The sequence below is a fragment of the Macaca thibetana genome, chromosome 2 (genome assembly GCF_024542745.1).
Source record: "Macaca thibetana thibetana isolate TM-01 chromosome 2, ASM2454274v1, whole genome shotgun sequence".
Taxonomy (NCBI): Eukaryota; Metazoa; Chordata; class Mammalia; order Primates; family Cercopithecidae; genus Macaca; species Macaca thibetana.
The window spans coordinates 175,579,684-175,595,318 of NC_065579.1; the positions used below are offsets into that span (position 1 = coordinate 175,579,684).

At 39.4% G+C, this 15,635-nt stretch overlaps 2 protein-coding genes and 1 long non-coding RNA gene across 6 annotated transcripts in view; 1 reads left to right on the forward strand and 2 right to left on the reverse strand.

The window, feature by feature from the left end:
• Nucleotides 1-15,635, forward strand: part of CLDND1 (claudin domain containing 1) — an 871,794-nt gene that overhangs the window by 632,287 nt on the left and 223,872 nt on the right. The gene's annotated exons all lie outside the window — the stretch shown is intronic.
• Nucleotides 1-15,635, reverse strand: part of ST3GAL6 (ST3 beta-galactoside alpha-2,3-sialyltransferase 6) — a 60,707-nt gene that overhangs the window by 28,247 nt on the left and 16,825 nt on the right. For 2 of the 4 annotated variants that reach the window (XM_050782080.1, XM_050782077.1), the window contains exon 2: nucleotides 1,559-1,658. In XM_050782080.1, the coding sequence (XP_050638037.1) occupies nucleotides 1,559-1,647 (89 nt within the window). In that variant the 5' untranslated portion in view covers nucleotides 1,648-1,658. Of the gene's footprint in view, nucleotides 1-1,558; nucleotides 1,659-6,108; nucleotides 7,175-13,283; nucleotides 13,593-15,635 lie in introns of those variants that run through there. The other 2 variants (XM_050782078.1, XM_050782081.1) reach the window with 2 other exon arrangements.
• Nucleotides 8,548-13,277, reverse strand: LOC126949331 (uncharacterized). Its single transcript, XR_007723662.1, has 2 exons — nucleotides 9,496-13,277; nucleotides 8,548-9,455 (listed from the first exon to the last, which is right to left on the reverse strand). It is a non-coding gene; the product is annotated as an uncharacterized LOC126949331 (long non-coding RNA).

Here is a 15,635-nt window from a genome sequence, read left to right on the forward strand (position 1 = left end):
TTGACAAACAACTGAGCTAATATCCCAAGGTACTTCCTGTGACTATAGTAATGTGTTAGCTGAGGAGTGACATGGTCACTTCAACCCTGATGACAAAAGACTGCTGATTGAGATCCTTTTCATCACCTTCTTTATCATTTTCCCCGTGACCAACAATAGGATTTGTAGGAAAGTAGCAATCTAGTAAGCTTTTTGCTTTCTCTTCTATTTTTGTCTTCCACTACTAAGGGTAGGACAGAGAATGTGGCAAAGATGTAGGGAAGATCCCCTTGATGTAGTCCTCATTTAGTACATAATCAGACTTCACAATTCTCTAGCCTGATATTTGGGTCCAAAGCCTAAAACTTTAGGGCCAAAACTACCCACCTGGCATTGGGTTTTTTCCAGTGGCCATTTGCCTAACGTCCTTCCGTGAAAAGCATTACAATTATTTTTCAATCAACCAGTAATGAAATCAAATGCAGAAGCATCAGCTTTTTTTCATCAAGTAAGCACAAGTTAGAAACATGCTCTAAGATCTACTATGACACACTGGCAAAAAGTACTGATTCTTTGTCTAAGACAGGAAGTTATGTGATTTATTTTAGCATAATTATATACTGCCACCCATTTGGGATTTAAAGGTCATCAAAACATTTTTCCTAGCCAAAGGACTGACAATGAGAAGGTTAAAATCCCTATTACAAAGGCTTTCTCTTCAGTAGAACTATCTGTGCCTCTTCAAAATTTTATATGTGGTATTTCAAGTCAAAGCTATTTCAAAAGATACATATATCATCATTCACCAAATATTTTTAAACAAAGGAAACCATATGTAGTATCTGTAGTTTATCAATAATCTATTATGCAAGCATTTTAGGTTCTAAAAGTTAAGTACCACTGAGCCCAGTGATTACTCCATTAACTCAAGGAGATGATCTATGGCATAAAGAATGTTATAACCCAAAGATGGTTAACACCATGCCTTCAGTGGGAAGTCACTAGAAAGTAGGTGTTGCTTGTCAACTTTTTTTTTTCTTTTTTTTTTTTTTATTATTATTATACTTTAAGTTCTAGGGTACATGTGCATAACGTGCAGGTTTGTTACATATGTATACTTGTGCCATGTTGGTGTGCTGCACCCATCAACTCGTCAGCACCCATCAACTCGTCATTTACATCAGGTATAACTCCCAATGCAATCCCTCCCCCCTCCCCCCCTCCCCATGATAGGCCCCAGTGTATGATGTCCCCCTTCCCGAGTCCAAGTGATCTCATTGTTCAGTTCCCACCTATGAGTGAGAACATGCGGTGTTTGGTTTTCTGCTCTTGCGATAGTTTGCTGAGAATGATGGTTTCTAGCTGCATCCATGTCCCTGCTTGTCAACTTTTAAATTGTTCTAGATACAATCTATAGGACACTGGAATGGTAAAACCCCAATTTACAATGAAAAGCAAGAAAATATTCAAAATGTTACAATAGTACAAGTTTTTTTTAATAGGACCCTCTATTATAATTTGTGGATTTGTGTGAAAGACTAGGTTGAGAGTTATTTTTAAATAACAAAATGAAACTTACCAGTAGACATTCGTTCCCCATAATATACAATGCAGTACATAATAGAGGAAGACAGCACTCAGGAATATGGCCACGAGATACCCTCTCATGGCTGGCTCACCTGAAACACAAGGAATGAAGTCCAAAGTGAAGGTCAGGTTGTTATACAAATGGATTTTCACAATGGCTCAAATATAAGCATTATTGGAAAAAAAATATAGAAAAGGAACTATAGAAAAATATGATGTGGGCCTGTAATTTTGGAAATACTCAATGTGCAGAAAGATAATGTTTTTTCTGTCTCTCCTCTTATCAATAAGCACAACATAATGTATGTTTAGGCCAATAAACAGTTCCATGGTCTCAAAGCTAGGGGCCTCCCTACTACTTTCTCATGTTAGGTAAGAAAGAATTCTTCCAGAATAAAATTTTATACATCTGTTCCATTTCCAAAACTTTTTTCAGAAACATTAAAACCTATCTCTCGGGCCGGGCGCGGTGGCTCAAGCCTGTAATCCCAGCACTTTGGGAGGCCGAGGCGGGCGGATCACAAGGTCAGGAGATCGAGACCACAGTGAAACCCCGTCTCTACTAAAAATACAAAAAATTAGCCGGGCGCGGTGGCGGGCGCCTGTAGTCCCAGCTACTCAGGAGGCTGAGGCAGGAGAATGGCGGGAACCCGGGAGGCGGAGCTTGCAGTGAGCCGAGATCGCGCCACTGCACTCCAGCCTGGGCGACAGCGTGAGACTCCGTCTCAAAAAATAAAAAAATAAAAAAATAAATAAAACCTATCTCTCAGTAGAAAGTGAATAGATGCCTTAAGCTGTGAATAAACATGTTATACATTATAATTTTTACAAGTCATTTTTCTAATTTTTAAAAACTGAGGGAAAAAGCTACTGAAAAAACATTTCCCTCATCCTCAATTTGTATATACTTTTAGATCCACCTATGTGATTTTTTCAACATCATAGTTCAGGTATATTCAGCTACTTGCTTGTTTTGTATTAAATTGACAATATTGTTCATTACACATTTCCAGACACACAAAAACCTTGACACAATCCTCTCTAAAATGTAAATGCAAAAAAAAGCCTTTATAGAATATATTTTAAAAACCTGTAAAACATGTTTGTTTAGTTTTCTCTTTTGCTTCAAAGGAAAAAAGGAGAAGTTTCCACTGTCTTATGTAATTAAATGTAAAAGGCAAATTTAATACATGGTTCCATAACAGACCTATTTCAATGCATGTGACTTTAAACAGGTATACTGCTTCTCTGTCTCCCTATCAAGTTTCTAGTTCATCTGAACAATTGCATGTGCCACTCCTTTCACTCCTATCCATGCCTATTAACCTTAATCATGGCAATGCAGTATAGAACCTGGGAGTCTGGTTGAATAAATTTCCAAATAATGTGGCATTGCCTTCTTTTCAGTGGTAAATATGCTCATATGGAAATCTTAAACCACTCCCTTGCCTTCATAAGTAGAATATAATACTAAACATAATTTAAACTTTCCTTGATAATATGGGGTCAGCTCAACAAGTATAATTGTTCTGGGCTTTCTTACAGTAGAAACCCTCTGCAGCTAATGGGTGTGTGGGGCTATTTGCTAAGCAGTCCTAAACTGGCATGACTATCTGGTTGAGTTGTTTTTCACTCCTCCCTTGCTGTCAGCTGTTGTTTCTGGCTGCTATTAATGCAGTCACCACTCCCACATGCCACTATTCTAAATTAGTTAGAAATGAAAACTATGTCAGGAGAAAGCAAATAAATAAGCAAGTTAATGAGCAAACTTTAGTTTACACATACTTCTAATTAGGTATACATAATCCCTGTGAAGAGTCAACACTGGTTGGAAACCAGAAGACAAGATTCACAGCTAACTCTACATATGGTGTGGGGAGCCTAAGGTCAATCAGTCTACCTCTTCTCACCTGAGGGTCCTCACATGTTTACAAGTGAGAACACACCATCTACCTCTTTGGGTTATTAGACTGTCCTGGAAGGCAGTTTACCATGGGCCAAAATAGTGATGAACATCTTCTTAAATGCTCAAATTAAACATTTAAGGCTCCACTAAGAATAACATCATTTGGCGAGGCGCGGTGGCTCATGCCTGTAATCCCAGCACTTTGGGAGGCCGAGGTGGGTGGATCACGAGGTCAGGAGCTCAGTACCAACCTGGCCAAGACAGTGAAACCCCATCTCTACTAAAAATACAAAAAAAAATTAGCCGGGCGTGGTGGTGGGTGCCTGCAATCCCAGCTATTCAGGAGGCTGAGGCTGAGAATTGCTTGAACCCAAGAGGCGGAGGTTGCAGTGGGCGACCCCAGCCTGGGCGACGGAGTGAGATTCTGTCTCAAAAAAAAAGAAAAAAAAAGAGTAACATTTATGCAAAGATCCAACGAGGATAAAACTTACCAGTATCAGCAATTTTTTTTAATGTATTTACATCTAAGACAGTATATGAAGGTCTAGGGAAAGTCAGTATTTACGAGTCAAAATTCCTATGTATTCTCCAAAACATACTCTTTGGGCAATTTATGTATTATTCAACAGAACATGGAGGTATGGGTAAGCGAGACTTGTGTTACTGTTTTGTTGTTTTTCATTCACTATTATGTGGTCTAACTAAAAACAAAGAAGTGTGACAGAATACTCTTCTTTCAAACAATAAAATGAACCCACTCTTGAACAGCTACTGCATAGACGACCTGAAAAACATTTAGGAAGTTTAGGCACTCTCATATTTCATGTACAATTCACAGCTTTGGTATTCAAGTTGCAAAGCTTTGAGACGGGCCAGCCAGGATATCCTTGTGATAAACATGGTTCCCCTGCTTGCTCACAGGAAAAAGCTTCCACAAATAAACCAATTCTCTAATTATATTCTATAAATGGAAAGGCCATTTTGCTTTGAGCAAAAGCTTTCAAAGAAAAAACAGAATTTAAGAGATTATCTGCTTTTAAAAAGACATATGCCTTTTAATATAGCTTTGATTACCAAAACAAACAGTTTTCAAGATCTTGACATTAAACAGGACCAATGCCAGCTTTGTGGCTGGCTGCAGATGCTCCTAAAATCAGGGTCCCTAAAACATCCTTTACAAAAATGTGGGTAGAGGATGGTAAGGGAGAGAACTCACCAGTAGAAGAGAAACGTTCACACATTCTCCAACTAAGATATGTAACCCAAGGTACAAGTAACCCACATATGCCAAATTAAACTCAATCTTGACAAGTTTCACTTTTCTTTAATAGTAAGAGCATATTTTGTGTGGAGCATTAACGTTCACAAAAAATCTTTTATATGTCCATCCCTCCATTTAAAGCTCAAAACAAGCTTGTTAGATGGGTGTGCAGGTATTGTCTTCTTGATGAATGAGGAAAACTGAAGGCTTATAAGGTTGAGTTGTCTGAGGTCACACAGTTTAAGGAAGACAGAAATAGATTTATAGTTCAATCATTTCTTTCTCAGAGTTCCATTCCTGGAGTCATCGTGTCTCTCAAGATAAAAAGCACAAGGCAAATCTAAAAGAGATCATTCTAATCTGAAAATTCCTGATGGTGTTCCACTGGTATCTTGAAGTCTAGAAGGGTAAATTCAGATATTGGTGAAAGGAAGTGACTCTAGGGCAGGCTCAAAAGTCTGCTCCAGGAGGGGACTTGTTAACATGCACACTCCTGAGCCTCTACTCAATCTGAATCTCTGGGGCTCAGGAATGTGCATTTAAACAGCATCCACCAATTTGATTCTTAGGCACACTAAATTTTGAGAATCACTGCTCTAAGACACACAATAGAACCATGGAAGAATTTCTGAAATACAGAGACTGTAACAGATACAGATCCCATAACTAGATGCTTTGTATTTTTTTTTTTACACCCTAAATGGTAGATGCTCAATGAATAAAAACTGATTAGAAGCATTAAGATGTGTGAGTGCTAAGCCTGTGCCAAGGCATGTGATAATTGCTTTTGGTATATTGCCTCATGACATCCTGACAACCACCTTGCAAAAGAAGTAGCAAACTTACAATTCCCATTTTATAGAGGAGGAAACTAAAACTCTGAGAGAAGCAATGACTTTGTTCAGCTGACAAGTAGCAGAATGAGGACTCAAATCTGTCTCTATCAGGCCACAGCCCATGCGTTATACTACCTCCCCCTAGATGTCAGCTTTCACAAATGAGCACAGGCCCCTCCTTTTGCTACCGGACTAAACATTACTCAACATTTCTCCAACTTGTCAATCCTGCAAGCTCCTTAAGCAATATCAGTTCTAGTAACTGATGAAATTGAGATAAAGCTTATAGTACTTTTGATTCAAACTCAGCTGAAATAAAAGCCTGTTACTCCCAACCCTGTTCCCAGTTCTGCTCCTCCCAACCATGCTAGCATTGTTTATAAAAACAAAACAAACTCTATGGAGAAACACTTGAAGAAATGTCAGGTTTTTTTCAGACTCTCCTAATGCTTTCTCAAACCAAAGGGAGCTTGCTTTTCCAACCAGCTAGAACAAAGCATGTTCGGCAACAATTGTAGAAACATTGTTCTACTCCATACCTTTACTAGGTGGCCCTGCTGACACCTGAGTCCATTCAGCCCCTGGACAGGCCTTCATCCATCCTGGTCTCTGCTGGTCCTTAGCTCACACTGACATACACTCCAGACCAGACTGTGTGGAACATGGCCAACAGATTTCACATCCTGCCTTCCTTCCTCTTTACACTTATTACTCAGGGTTGTGATTATAATCTGCAGTCATATGCCCACATGAGCAAACCTACAACAGAACCTCCAGCTCTAGCCCTGATTAATGTCTAGATTTTTTTTTGGTCCAGCCTCATAGGTCCCCTAAGCCTAAGCCTCACAGACCCAGCCATCTCCATATAACCTAAGTCTTAATGGAGACCCACAGGACTCCACAGTGACAAATGGAAAGGCCCCAGTCCGCCTCAACTCATTTACTACCTCTCTTTCAGGTTTGGTCCTTATTACTAATCAGATAGTCCAAATGTGTGAGGGCAGCTTCATTCATATCCCAAGGATCTCCAACCTCTGGCAGCAATGATCAGGTAAATGACAGCACAGCTTATTAACCACTTACTAAATGGCCAGCACAGTACTAAGCCCTTTTCCACATAAGGATGAAATCACAGATATTTCCATCCCCATGCTAGATATGTTGAATACCTAGAGCACTGGCCAGAATTCAAACTGAAATCTGATTTCAAAGCCCACATTTTTAAATTGTGGCTTATAGAAAACTATAATAACCATATTTTTAAGAATGAACTGTTAAATAATCATTTAATAGTATCTTTTAAAAATAAAACAAGGGGATGATACACATTAAATTATGCATTTATCAAACACACTTCTTTAGAAACACTATAATATGAAAAGCTATTAATCTCATAATTAAAGAGAGAAATCTTAAGGGATCAGTAGTCTGGTTGATGGGATTTTCTGCTGGAAGGATGAAGAAATTCTCAACAGGCCATAATTAAAGAAATAGGCCAGGCGCGGTGGCTCACGCCTGTAATCCCAGCACTTTGGGAGGCCGAGGTGGGTGGATCACGAGGTCAGGAATCAAGGCCATCCTGGCTAACACAGTGAAACCCCGTCTCTACGAAAAAATACAAAACAAAATTAGCCGGGCGAGGTGGCGGCGCCTGTACTCCGGAGGCTGAGGCAGGAGAATGGCGGGAACCCGGGAGGCGGAGCTTGCAGTGAGCCGAGATCGCGTCACTGCACTCCAGCCTGGGCAACAGAGCAAGACTCCGTCTCAAAAAAAAGAAATAACAAACAGCACATACAGATTTTTTAAACATACAATATTACAATGAAAAGGCTAAATTTAATCTGAAGTTATAAACTAATGCTATTTAATACAAATTAAGAAAAGACGCTGACATTGCTGAGTAAATTAATAGAAAATCTGATTTATGCCCCCCTCTAAAAATATTGAGTTGTGTAGTAGCAACAAATTAGATCAACTTGTATACATTCTGACTGATTTCTAAGTACATAACTGTTTCCTTTCTGCACTGCAGAAAGGGAACATGTATAATTAACTTTCTTTCCCTCTCCTCCCCTAGCTCTTCTGCTAATACAATGATACAAAGCTGGTTCCTACACGCATATGCACACACACCCTTCTCTGTGAGCTTTTCAACAAAGCCAGTGCTTTCACCAGATATCACCCTTAGCATATGTAGACAGATCTTTTCACTTAAAGATAAGCCCTCTGCCAAAGCAGATGACCAGATCCTCTCCTGAAAGTGGGGTGTGCTCACTGCAAAGAATATAAAAAGGAGAGAAATGACTTCTCAGCAGAATTTTCTTCTTTAATAGCACAGCAGGACACACTAAAATTATTCGGCTAATAGCAACTATATGGGATGCTAAAAATAAATGAACCGGAGTTCCTGTTTTCAAGATCTCTCTTCAGACTTAGGTTCATTGCAAATACACAAGTAACATTTTAGGGAACTTCTTTTGTTCCTCCTGTTTATTCAAATTTTCTTTCCACGCCCATTTATTCTCTTAAAGTAAAAATTGTCCCTGTATTCTCATATTAACATCCTGCTAATAAGATATCAGCTTCCAAGAAGCATTAGATGTTGTTAACAGGTTGATGACTGTGGCTACTGTTTTTTTTTTTTTTTTTGAGATGGAGTCTTGCTCTGTTGCCCAGGCTGAAGTGCAGTGATGAGCTCTTGGCTCACTTCAACCTCTACCACCCGGATTCAAGCAATTCTCCTGCCTCAGTCTCCCAAGTAGCCGGGATTACAGGCATGTGCCACCATGCCCGGCTAATTCTTTGTATTTTTAATAGAGATGGGGTTTTGCCATGTTGGCAAGGCTGGTGTTGAACTCCTAACCTCAAGTGATCCACCCACCTCGGCCTCCGAAAGTGCTAGGATTACAGGCATGAGCCACCATGTCCAATCTGTGTCTAATTTTTAAAATTGGCTTTATTCATTTTTTTTCCTTTTCTTGAGACAGGGTCTCACTCTACTGTCCAGCCTGGTCTCTAACTTCTGGGCTCAAGTAATCCTCCTGCCTCAACCTCCTGAGTAGCTGGGGATAAAACTTTTACACACTAAAATTTACCACTTTTAAGTGTATCAGGTAACAACCACTGAAGTCATGATTCTAAACATTGTCATCAACCCCAAAAGTTCCTTTGTTCTCTTTGTAGTCACTTCCTTCTTCCCACTTCCTGGCCCCTAGCAGCCTGATCTGCTATCACTGTAGTTTTGCTTTTCTAAAATTTCATATAAATTGAATCATATTATATATATCTTATTTCTGACTTCTTTCAATTAACATAATACTTTTTAAAAAATGCTCAAGTTGTTGCTTGTACCAGGAGTTCATTCCTTTTCATTGCTAAATAGCATCCTATTGTATGGTCATACCACAATTTATTTATCAGTTCAACAGGCAAATACACATTTGGTTTCTTTGCAATTTGTGGTTATTGTAAATAAAGCTGCATTAAACATTCCGGTACAACTTCTTGGGTGGATATATGTTTTCATGGGCCATGTAATAAACACGTTTATGTATGTTTTCATGGGCCATATAGTAAACATTTTATATGAAAACTTGATATTGCATGCTGGTGCCTATCTCAGTTTTTAAAAAAAGCCCTACCTATAGCAATTCAAATTACTACTGCTATTGAATAATACAAATCACTGACCAAGGTAAGAATCTCTTAATCTATCTCTAAATTAAGTACTCGACTTTAGGATATGGAGAATAGAGCTCACAGTCTAGTGAAAAGAGCTGTTATACTGTTTCAAGATGATTTCCATTATCTGCTGAGAATTAAAGCAAACTATTTTACACCTCTGTTATTCAAAGTGTGCTCCATGGACCAGCAGTACTGGCATCACCTGGGAAGTGTGGTCCATGGACCAGCAGTACTGGCATCACCTGGGAAGTGTGGTCCATGGACCAGCAGTACTGGCATCACCTGGGAAGTTGGCAGAACTGCAGAGTCTCAGCTGCAACCTTTGATCCACTGAGTCAAGTGGATTTGGCAAACCCCATAGGATCTGTGTGTTTGGGAAGCACTGCTAGAGAAGGTCAGAGAAAAAGGGAATTGTATCCAACCGAGAAGATCAGGGCTTCACAGAAAATAGTTTTTGAGGGGAACTGGCAGCTCATTCTAAGTTTTATGCTACATCTTTTAAGAGTCTTTAGAGCTTGACCTTTTAAAGTTTTCAATCAACAGAAGTTTCTCTGAAGAAACTAGTCAGATTTCCTTTGAAAATAAGTGGCTTTGAGAAAAATTTCCCTCACCACTCTAGGGAATGTTTGTGGGCTGTTTTGTTTTTTGTTTTTTTTTTAATTCCCTGGACACTGTCTTTCCTATATTATTTTCAGTCTTACCCTTCCATCCATTATTAGTGTCAGTATGATACTACCGGTAATATGTAGGATTCCTCCATTCACATTACACCTATAGGACACACACCTTATTTTGCATCTTCTGATTCACCTAAGTGCCAACTGAATCACTGGCCACATATTTACAATATTTCCAATTATTGCAATTTACAACTGGAACCCAAGAATTACAGATCTTAGAGCTGGGAAGACCGCAAGAGTTGGGGGCATTTAGACACAGTAATGACTTATGTATACTACAGAAGAGGCAACCAGGATTTTGAAAAGTTTAAAGAAAAAAAAAATTGTCAAAGGCTATCTTGCTAATAGTAGCAAAGTTGGTAATAATGAAGAACATTTTACATGAGTTCCCCTCCAGCACAATTCCTGTCCCATTATGGGTGCACAATATTTACCTATTTGATGAGTAAATAAGTCAATAAATGAAGAAATAAATTACTATCCCCAAACCCACTCATCTGTTTTTGTTCCAGTCCTCTCTGATCTCTGTGGTTTTCAGTTCCAGAATCTCCCCTTGGGTGGCACTACACGGCCTCCCTCCTCTACTTCTCTGCCTGTGTTTCTAGATTTCCTCTTCTTCCTCTGTCCTCCTAAATACAGGTGTTCTCAAGCTGTTATCTTAATCCTGTTTCCTAAACCCATGTTCTCATTACTTCTCACCTTAGCTACTAGCAATGATCTCTAATCTTTCTTCCCTTTAAACCAGCCCACATGCTGTACTCAGCATAAAATCCTCAAAGTGCAGCTCTCACCTTGTCACTCTGCCTGGTATTTATGACTTCCATGATTTGGTCTTAATAATTCGTTGGTAATTTATTCTTCGTAGGTAGTAGCTTAAGATTGTTTGCTTGGCAATCAGACCCCCTGAGTTTGAGTCTCAGCTCTTCCTCTGATGAGTTGTATCACCCTGAGAATTTGCCTAATCTTTTTATACTTCAGCTTCCTTGGCTGTAAAATAAGACTACTACTACTTCCTAATAGAGCTATTACAAGTAGTAAATATAAAATACTTAGCTAAGTATCTGGCACATGGTAAAGACTCTCCTAATCTTGTTTTAATTCTTCTTTTAACATTAGTGAAGTATTAGCTTCCCATACACCAAGCGCTCCCTAAAAAATTAGCTTCCTAATGTCCTGGTAGAGATCCTGAAGAACTCATGCCTTTGTGCTAATAATAGCCTCAAAAAATTAAGTTTCCATTACTGTGCTATTATTGCTGCACAATCATTTTAACATCTTAAAGTATCTGTGACAGGAAGCTTTACTCATCTGCTTTTGAATATGAAGTGAAAGGCATTCAAAATAGTATTAATTAATTGGCAAAACTCATCTTAGAATTAGACCCTATTTCTGGCTATAGAAACCATATCTTTTTTATGCTTTTCATAATAAAGCTGCTCTGAAATTTAGTAAAAGCAAAAAACTCAGATTTGTAAACGGCATTTCAAATTTATGTTTTGAAGCAAAAAAATAAAAATCAAGAACTCTACAAATAATCTGAGTTGGCAAATAGGTTTCATGAAATAGGTGTCATTCCATTTGGATCCATTACAATGTTGAGAAGAATTCAGATATTGTGTCCTAGGTGTTGAAGTAAATACCATGGTGACTTAAGCAATGTTTAACAAGGTAAGGATAAAGACTGGAATTGTTCTCACCCTAGGCAGAGATTAAGGACAGAAGAATAAACACTGTGCAACAGGTGCCAATAAAAACAGTTAAAATTAGGGCTGGGCATGGTGCCTCACACCTGTAATCCCAGCACTTTGGGAGGCCAAGGCAGGTGGATCACTTGAGGTCAGGAGTTCGAGACCAGCCTGTCCAACATATAGTGAAACCCCGTCTCTACTAAAAACCACAAAAATTAGGTGGACATGGTGGTGCGCACCTGTAATCCCACCTACTTGGGAAGCTGAGGCAGGAGAATGGCTTGAACCTGGTGGCAGAGGTTGCAGTGAGCCACAGTCGCACCACTGCACTCCAGCCTGGGCAACAGAACAAGACTCTGTCTCGGGGGGGAAAAAAAAGTTAAAATTAACTAGACACTTATGTAACTGTTCTAAATGCTTCAGACATAGACTTATTTTAATCCTCAAAACCAAACTTTATGAAAGGCTTTATCGTCATCCCTATCATACAGATAAAGACACTAAAGCACACAGAAGTTATAACTTCCCCCAGGATACCCAAGTAGTAAGTGACGATGCTGAGACTTGAACCCAAGCACACACTAGAGTCCAGGAGCATCATAAAGACTTTCAAAATACTTCCATCTTTTTGATGCCAGAAATTGTAAAGAATGACAGGAGAAACAGCTTTACAAATCACCAAGATGATTACAGTCCAGATTCCACTAAATGGAGATGTTGCTGGCAGTAAAACCTGAGGACCCAGCCCTACCTCCAGCCTTGATTCAGGTCCTCAAGAGTTCTGCAAGTCCAATGGCTCAGGACCATGCTGGGGAAGGACTTTGAAACCCTCATGAGCAATCTCAGTGGGAACAAGCAAGAGCTTAAGGGGTTCCCTAGGACTAAATCACAAGACCATTGTGAGTGTCCATATTGGCCAGCACTACTAAAGCATAATGTTATCGGTCAATAAGTGTCTTTCCCAAAACGATCTCCAAACAAATTTGCTAGAAGAATCATTCTCTGATGAACTTTAATAAATCATTGAGTGCCTGCATATATTCATGGGTAAAACATGTAGCTCATTCCTGGTGGACATTTGAACTCTAGATCTCTTTTCAGAATAGTGTTATACATTGATGTCTGAAATCTGTGCAAAGGATTCCAAAACAGTACAAAAAATCAGCCTAAACAATTAAAAGGTACTTTAATGAAACTATCATTAATTGTTGCACGTAAAGACAGAGAGAGAACTAGAACTAATTCTATTGAGAAAACAAGGCCCAAAGAGGGAAAGCCTCTTGCCCAAGGTTATAAAGCTGGTTAACAGCAGAATTTCTATAATATTTGTGACACATACAATGTTCTAATTTTAAGAGTATTCTTACTCCTAAGTATCGGCTAAGAAGAGTCCCAAAGAAGGTCCATTCAATTGAGAATAAAAACAATATTTAAGACTCTCGTAACTCAACCGTGGGATATGCCGAAGGGTCATGGGTTACATTAGCAGTCTTATAGGCCCCCAGCCTGCAAAACTAGTATGAGAAAAAATAGTAGGCACCTGTCTTCATAGAAGAGGGGATTTTAACATCACCCACAAGAGAAACATTGTATAAGAACATTACAAGTGCTCAAGTTTACATTTAAGGAATTTGAGACAATGGTGGTGTTGCCTTTGCTTACCTGCACTTTTAAGAATCTGTGTCCTAAAGGCCCTCCGTTCGCAAAGGTGGAGAATTTGCTAAAGAGGGACCAGGCTGCCAAAGACTCAGGACGCTGCCTGCTGAATTGCTGGGGCCTCTGTTAGAAATTATCTAAGACCCGGGATGTGCTGCTTCCTCACTTGCAAATGCTGAAATAAAACATAAAGATAGTATGTTTCTAAGAATGGTTTAGCTGCCCCAGAAAAATGTAAAGTCATTTTTAAAAATTTAAGGAAAATGCCGCCGGGCGCGGTGGCTCAAGCCTGTAATCCCAGTACTTTGGGAGGCCGAGATGGGCGGATCACGAGGTCAGGAGATGGAGACCATCCTGGCTAACATGGTGAAACCCCGTCTCTACTAAAAAATACAAAAAACTAGCCAGACGAGGTGGCGGGCGCCTGTAGTCCCAGCTACTCGGGAGGCTGAGGCAGGAGAATGGCGAGAACCAGGGAGGCGGAGCTTGCAGTGAGCTGAGATCCGGCCACTGCACTCCAGCCTGGGCGACAGAGCGAGACTCTGTTTCAAAAAAAAAAAAAAAAAAAAAAAAAGAAGGAAAATGCCATTTTAGTAAACTCACTTCTGATCTCCTTAAAAATGCTTTAAAGGATGATGAAATTACCAAACACCAAAAACAAAACAAAAAAATCCAACAGTACATATTACATTACCGTCTGCCTTTCAGAACTGGCTTTCCGAAGGACCCAGCTCAGTCTCCTTAAAAATAATAACATATCCAGCTCAATTAATCCCAAGTAACCTGGTAATGAAAGAACCATCTGTCTTATTTTCCAGCTTCTCTCCACACGTACACACAGCTTTCCTTTGAAATGCAGAGGTGAGGTGAGAGAAGTAGCTATTTCTCTGAAAATCATTAGAAGAGGAAAGGACAGAGGGAGAGTGGAGAATGAGGAGGAGATCAAGAGGAATAAAAATATCTAGAAGAAAGTGAGGGAAAAAGAAGTGTGGGTGAAGTATTAGAACAACTAGTTTAAAAATGTGCCGTGGGCTACTTTCTTTAAAAAAAAAAAAAAAAAATTGAAAAAAATCTCAAACCTCTCTTGCTACAGTTATTTTTACACAAAACACACACACACACACACACACACACACAAAATGCATGCTCTTTAAGAGGTTAAAAACAATTATGCTAAATCGACTCTGCCTGTGTGCTATAAAAGGCCAGCATGGTTTATGGGGTATTTCAAGTCCATTATTATGGTATTAATATTCCGGTATTTTGCCTATTTAAATTAAAGGCACTTGGAAAATAGCAGGTGCATGAATATCTCATTAACCCTGTGCTGTTTCTTAGAAGCAGAAAATGAAATTCCCACACGGAAGATACCCTCCCTATACTAGAAAAAACGGCAACATCCTTATTTTCAAAGACAAGATGTTGCGACAGATCTTGTTGAAATAACTCTTATCTTTTAAGCCTCCCCACACAATTTAGCTGCATTTTCACAGTCTATTATGCTTTCTTCAGTCTACTGTATAAGTCAAAGCCAGGCACAGTGGCTCATGCCTGTAATCCCAGCACTTTGGGAGGCTGAGGCGGGCAGATCACGAGGTCGGATCACGAGGTCAGGAGATCGAGATCATCCTGGCCAACATGCTGAAACCCCGTCTCTATTAAAAATACACAAAATCAGCCAGGCGCGGTGGCAGCCGCCTGTAGTCCCAGCTACTCGGGAAGCTGAGGCAGGAGAATCACTTGAATTGGGAGGCAGAGGTTGCAGTGAGCTGAGATCGCACCACTGCACTCCAGCCTGAGCGACAGAGCGAGACTCTGTCTCAAAATAAATAAATAAATAAATAAATAAATAAATAAGTTCAGACACGCCAAAGAGATATTGCATGTTCAGTTCCAGACCACTGCAATAAAGCAAATATCACAATAAAGCAAGTTACAAATTCTTCAGTTTCCTAATGGATATGTTATGTTTACATAACACTCTATTAAGTGTGCAGTAATAGCATTATGTCTAAAAAACAATGTGCATATCTTAATTTTAAAATATTTTACTGCTAAAAATGCTAATGCTTGATCATATGAGCCTTCACTGAGTTGCAATCTTTTTGCTAGTGGACGATCTTGCCTCAGTGCTTATGGCTGCTAACTTACCAGGCTGCTGGTTGCTAAAGGCTGGGGTGGCTGTGACAATGTCTTAAAATAAAACAATGACGTTTGCCGCGTCAACTGTCATTTCCCTTTACGAAAGATTTCTCTGTACCATGCAATGCTCTTTGACAGCATTTCAGCCACAGTAGAACTTTCAAAATTACAGTCAATCCTTTCAAACCCTGCCACTGTTTTATCAACTAAATTTAT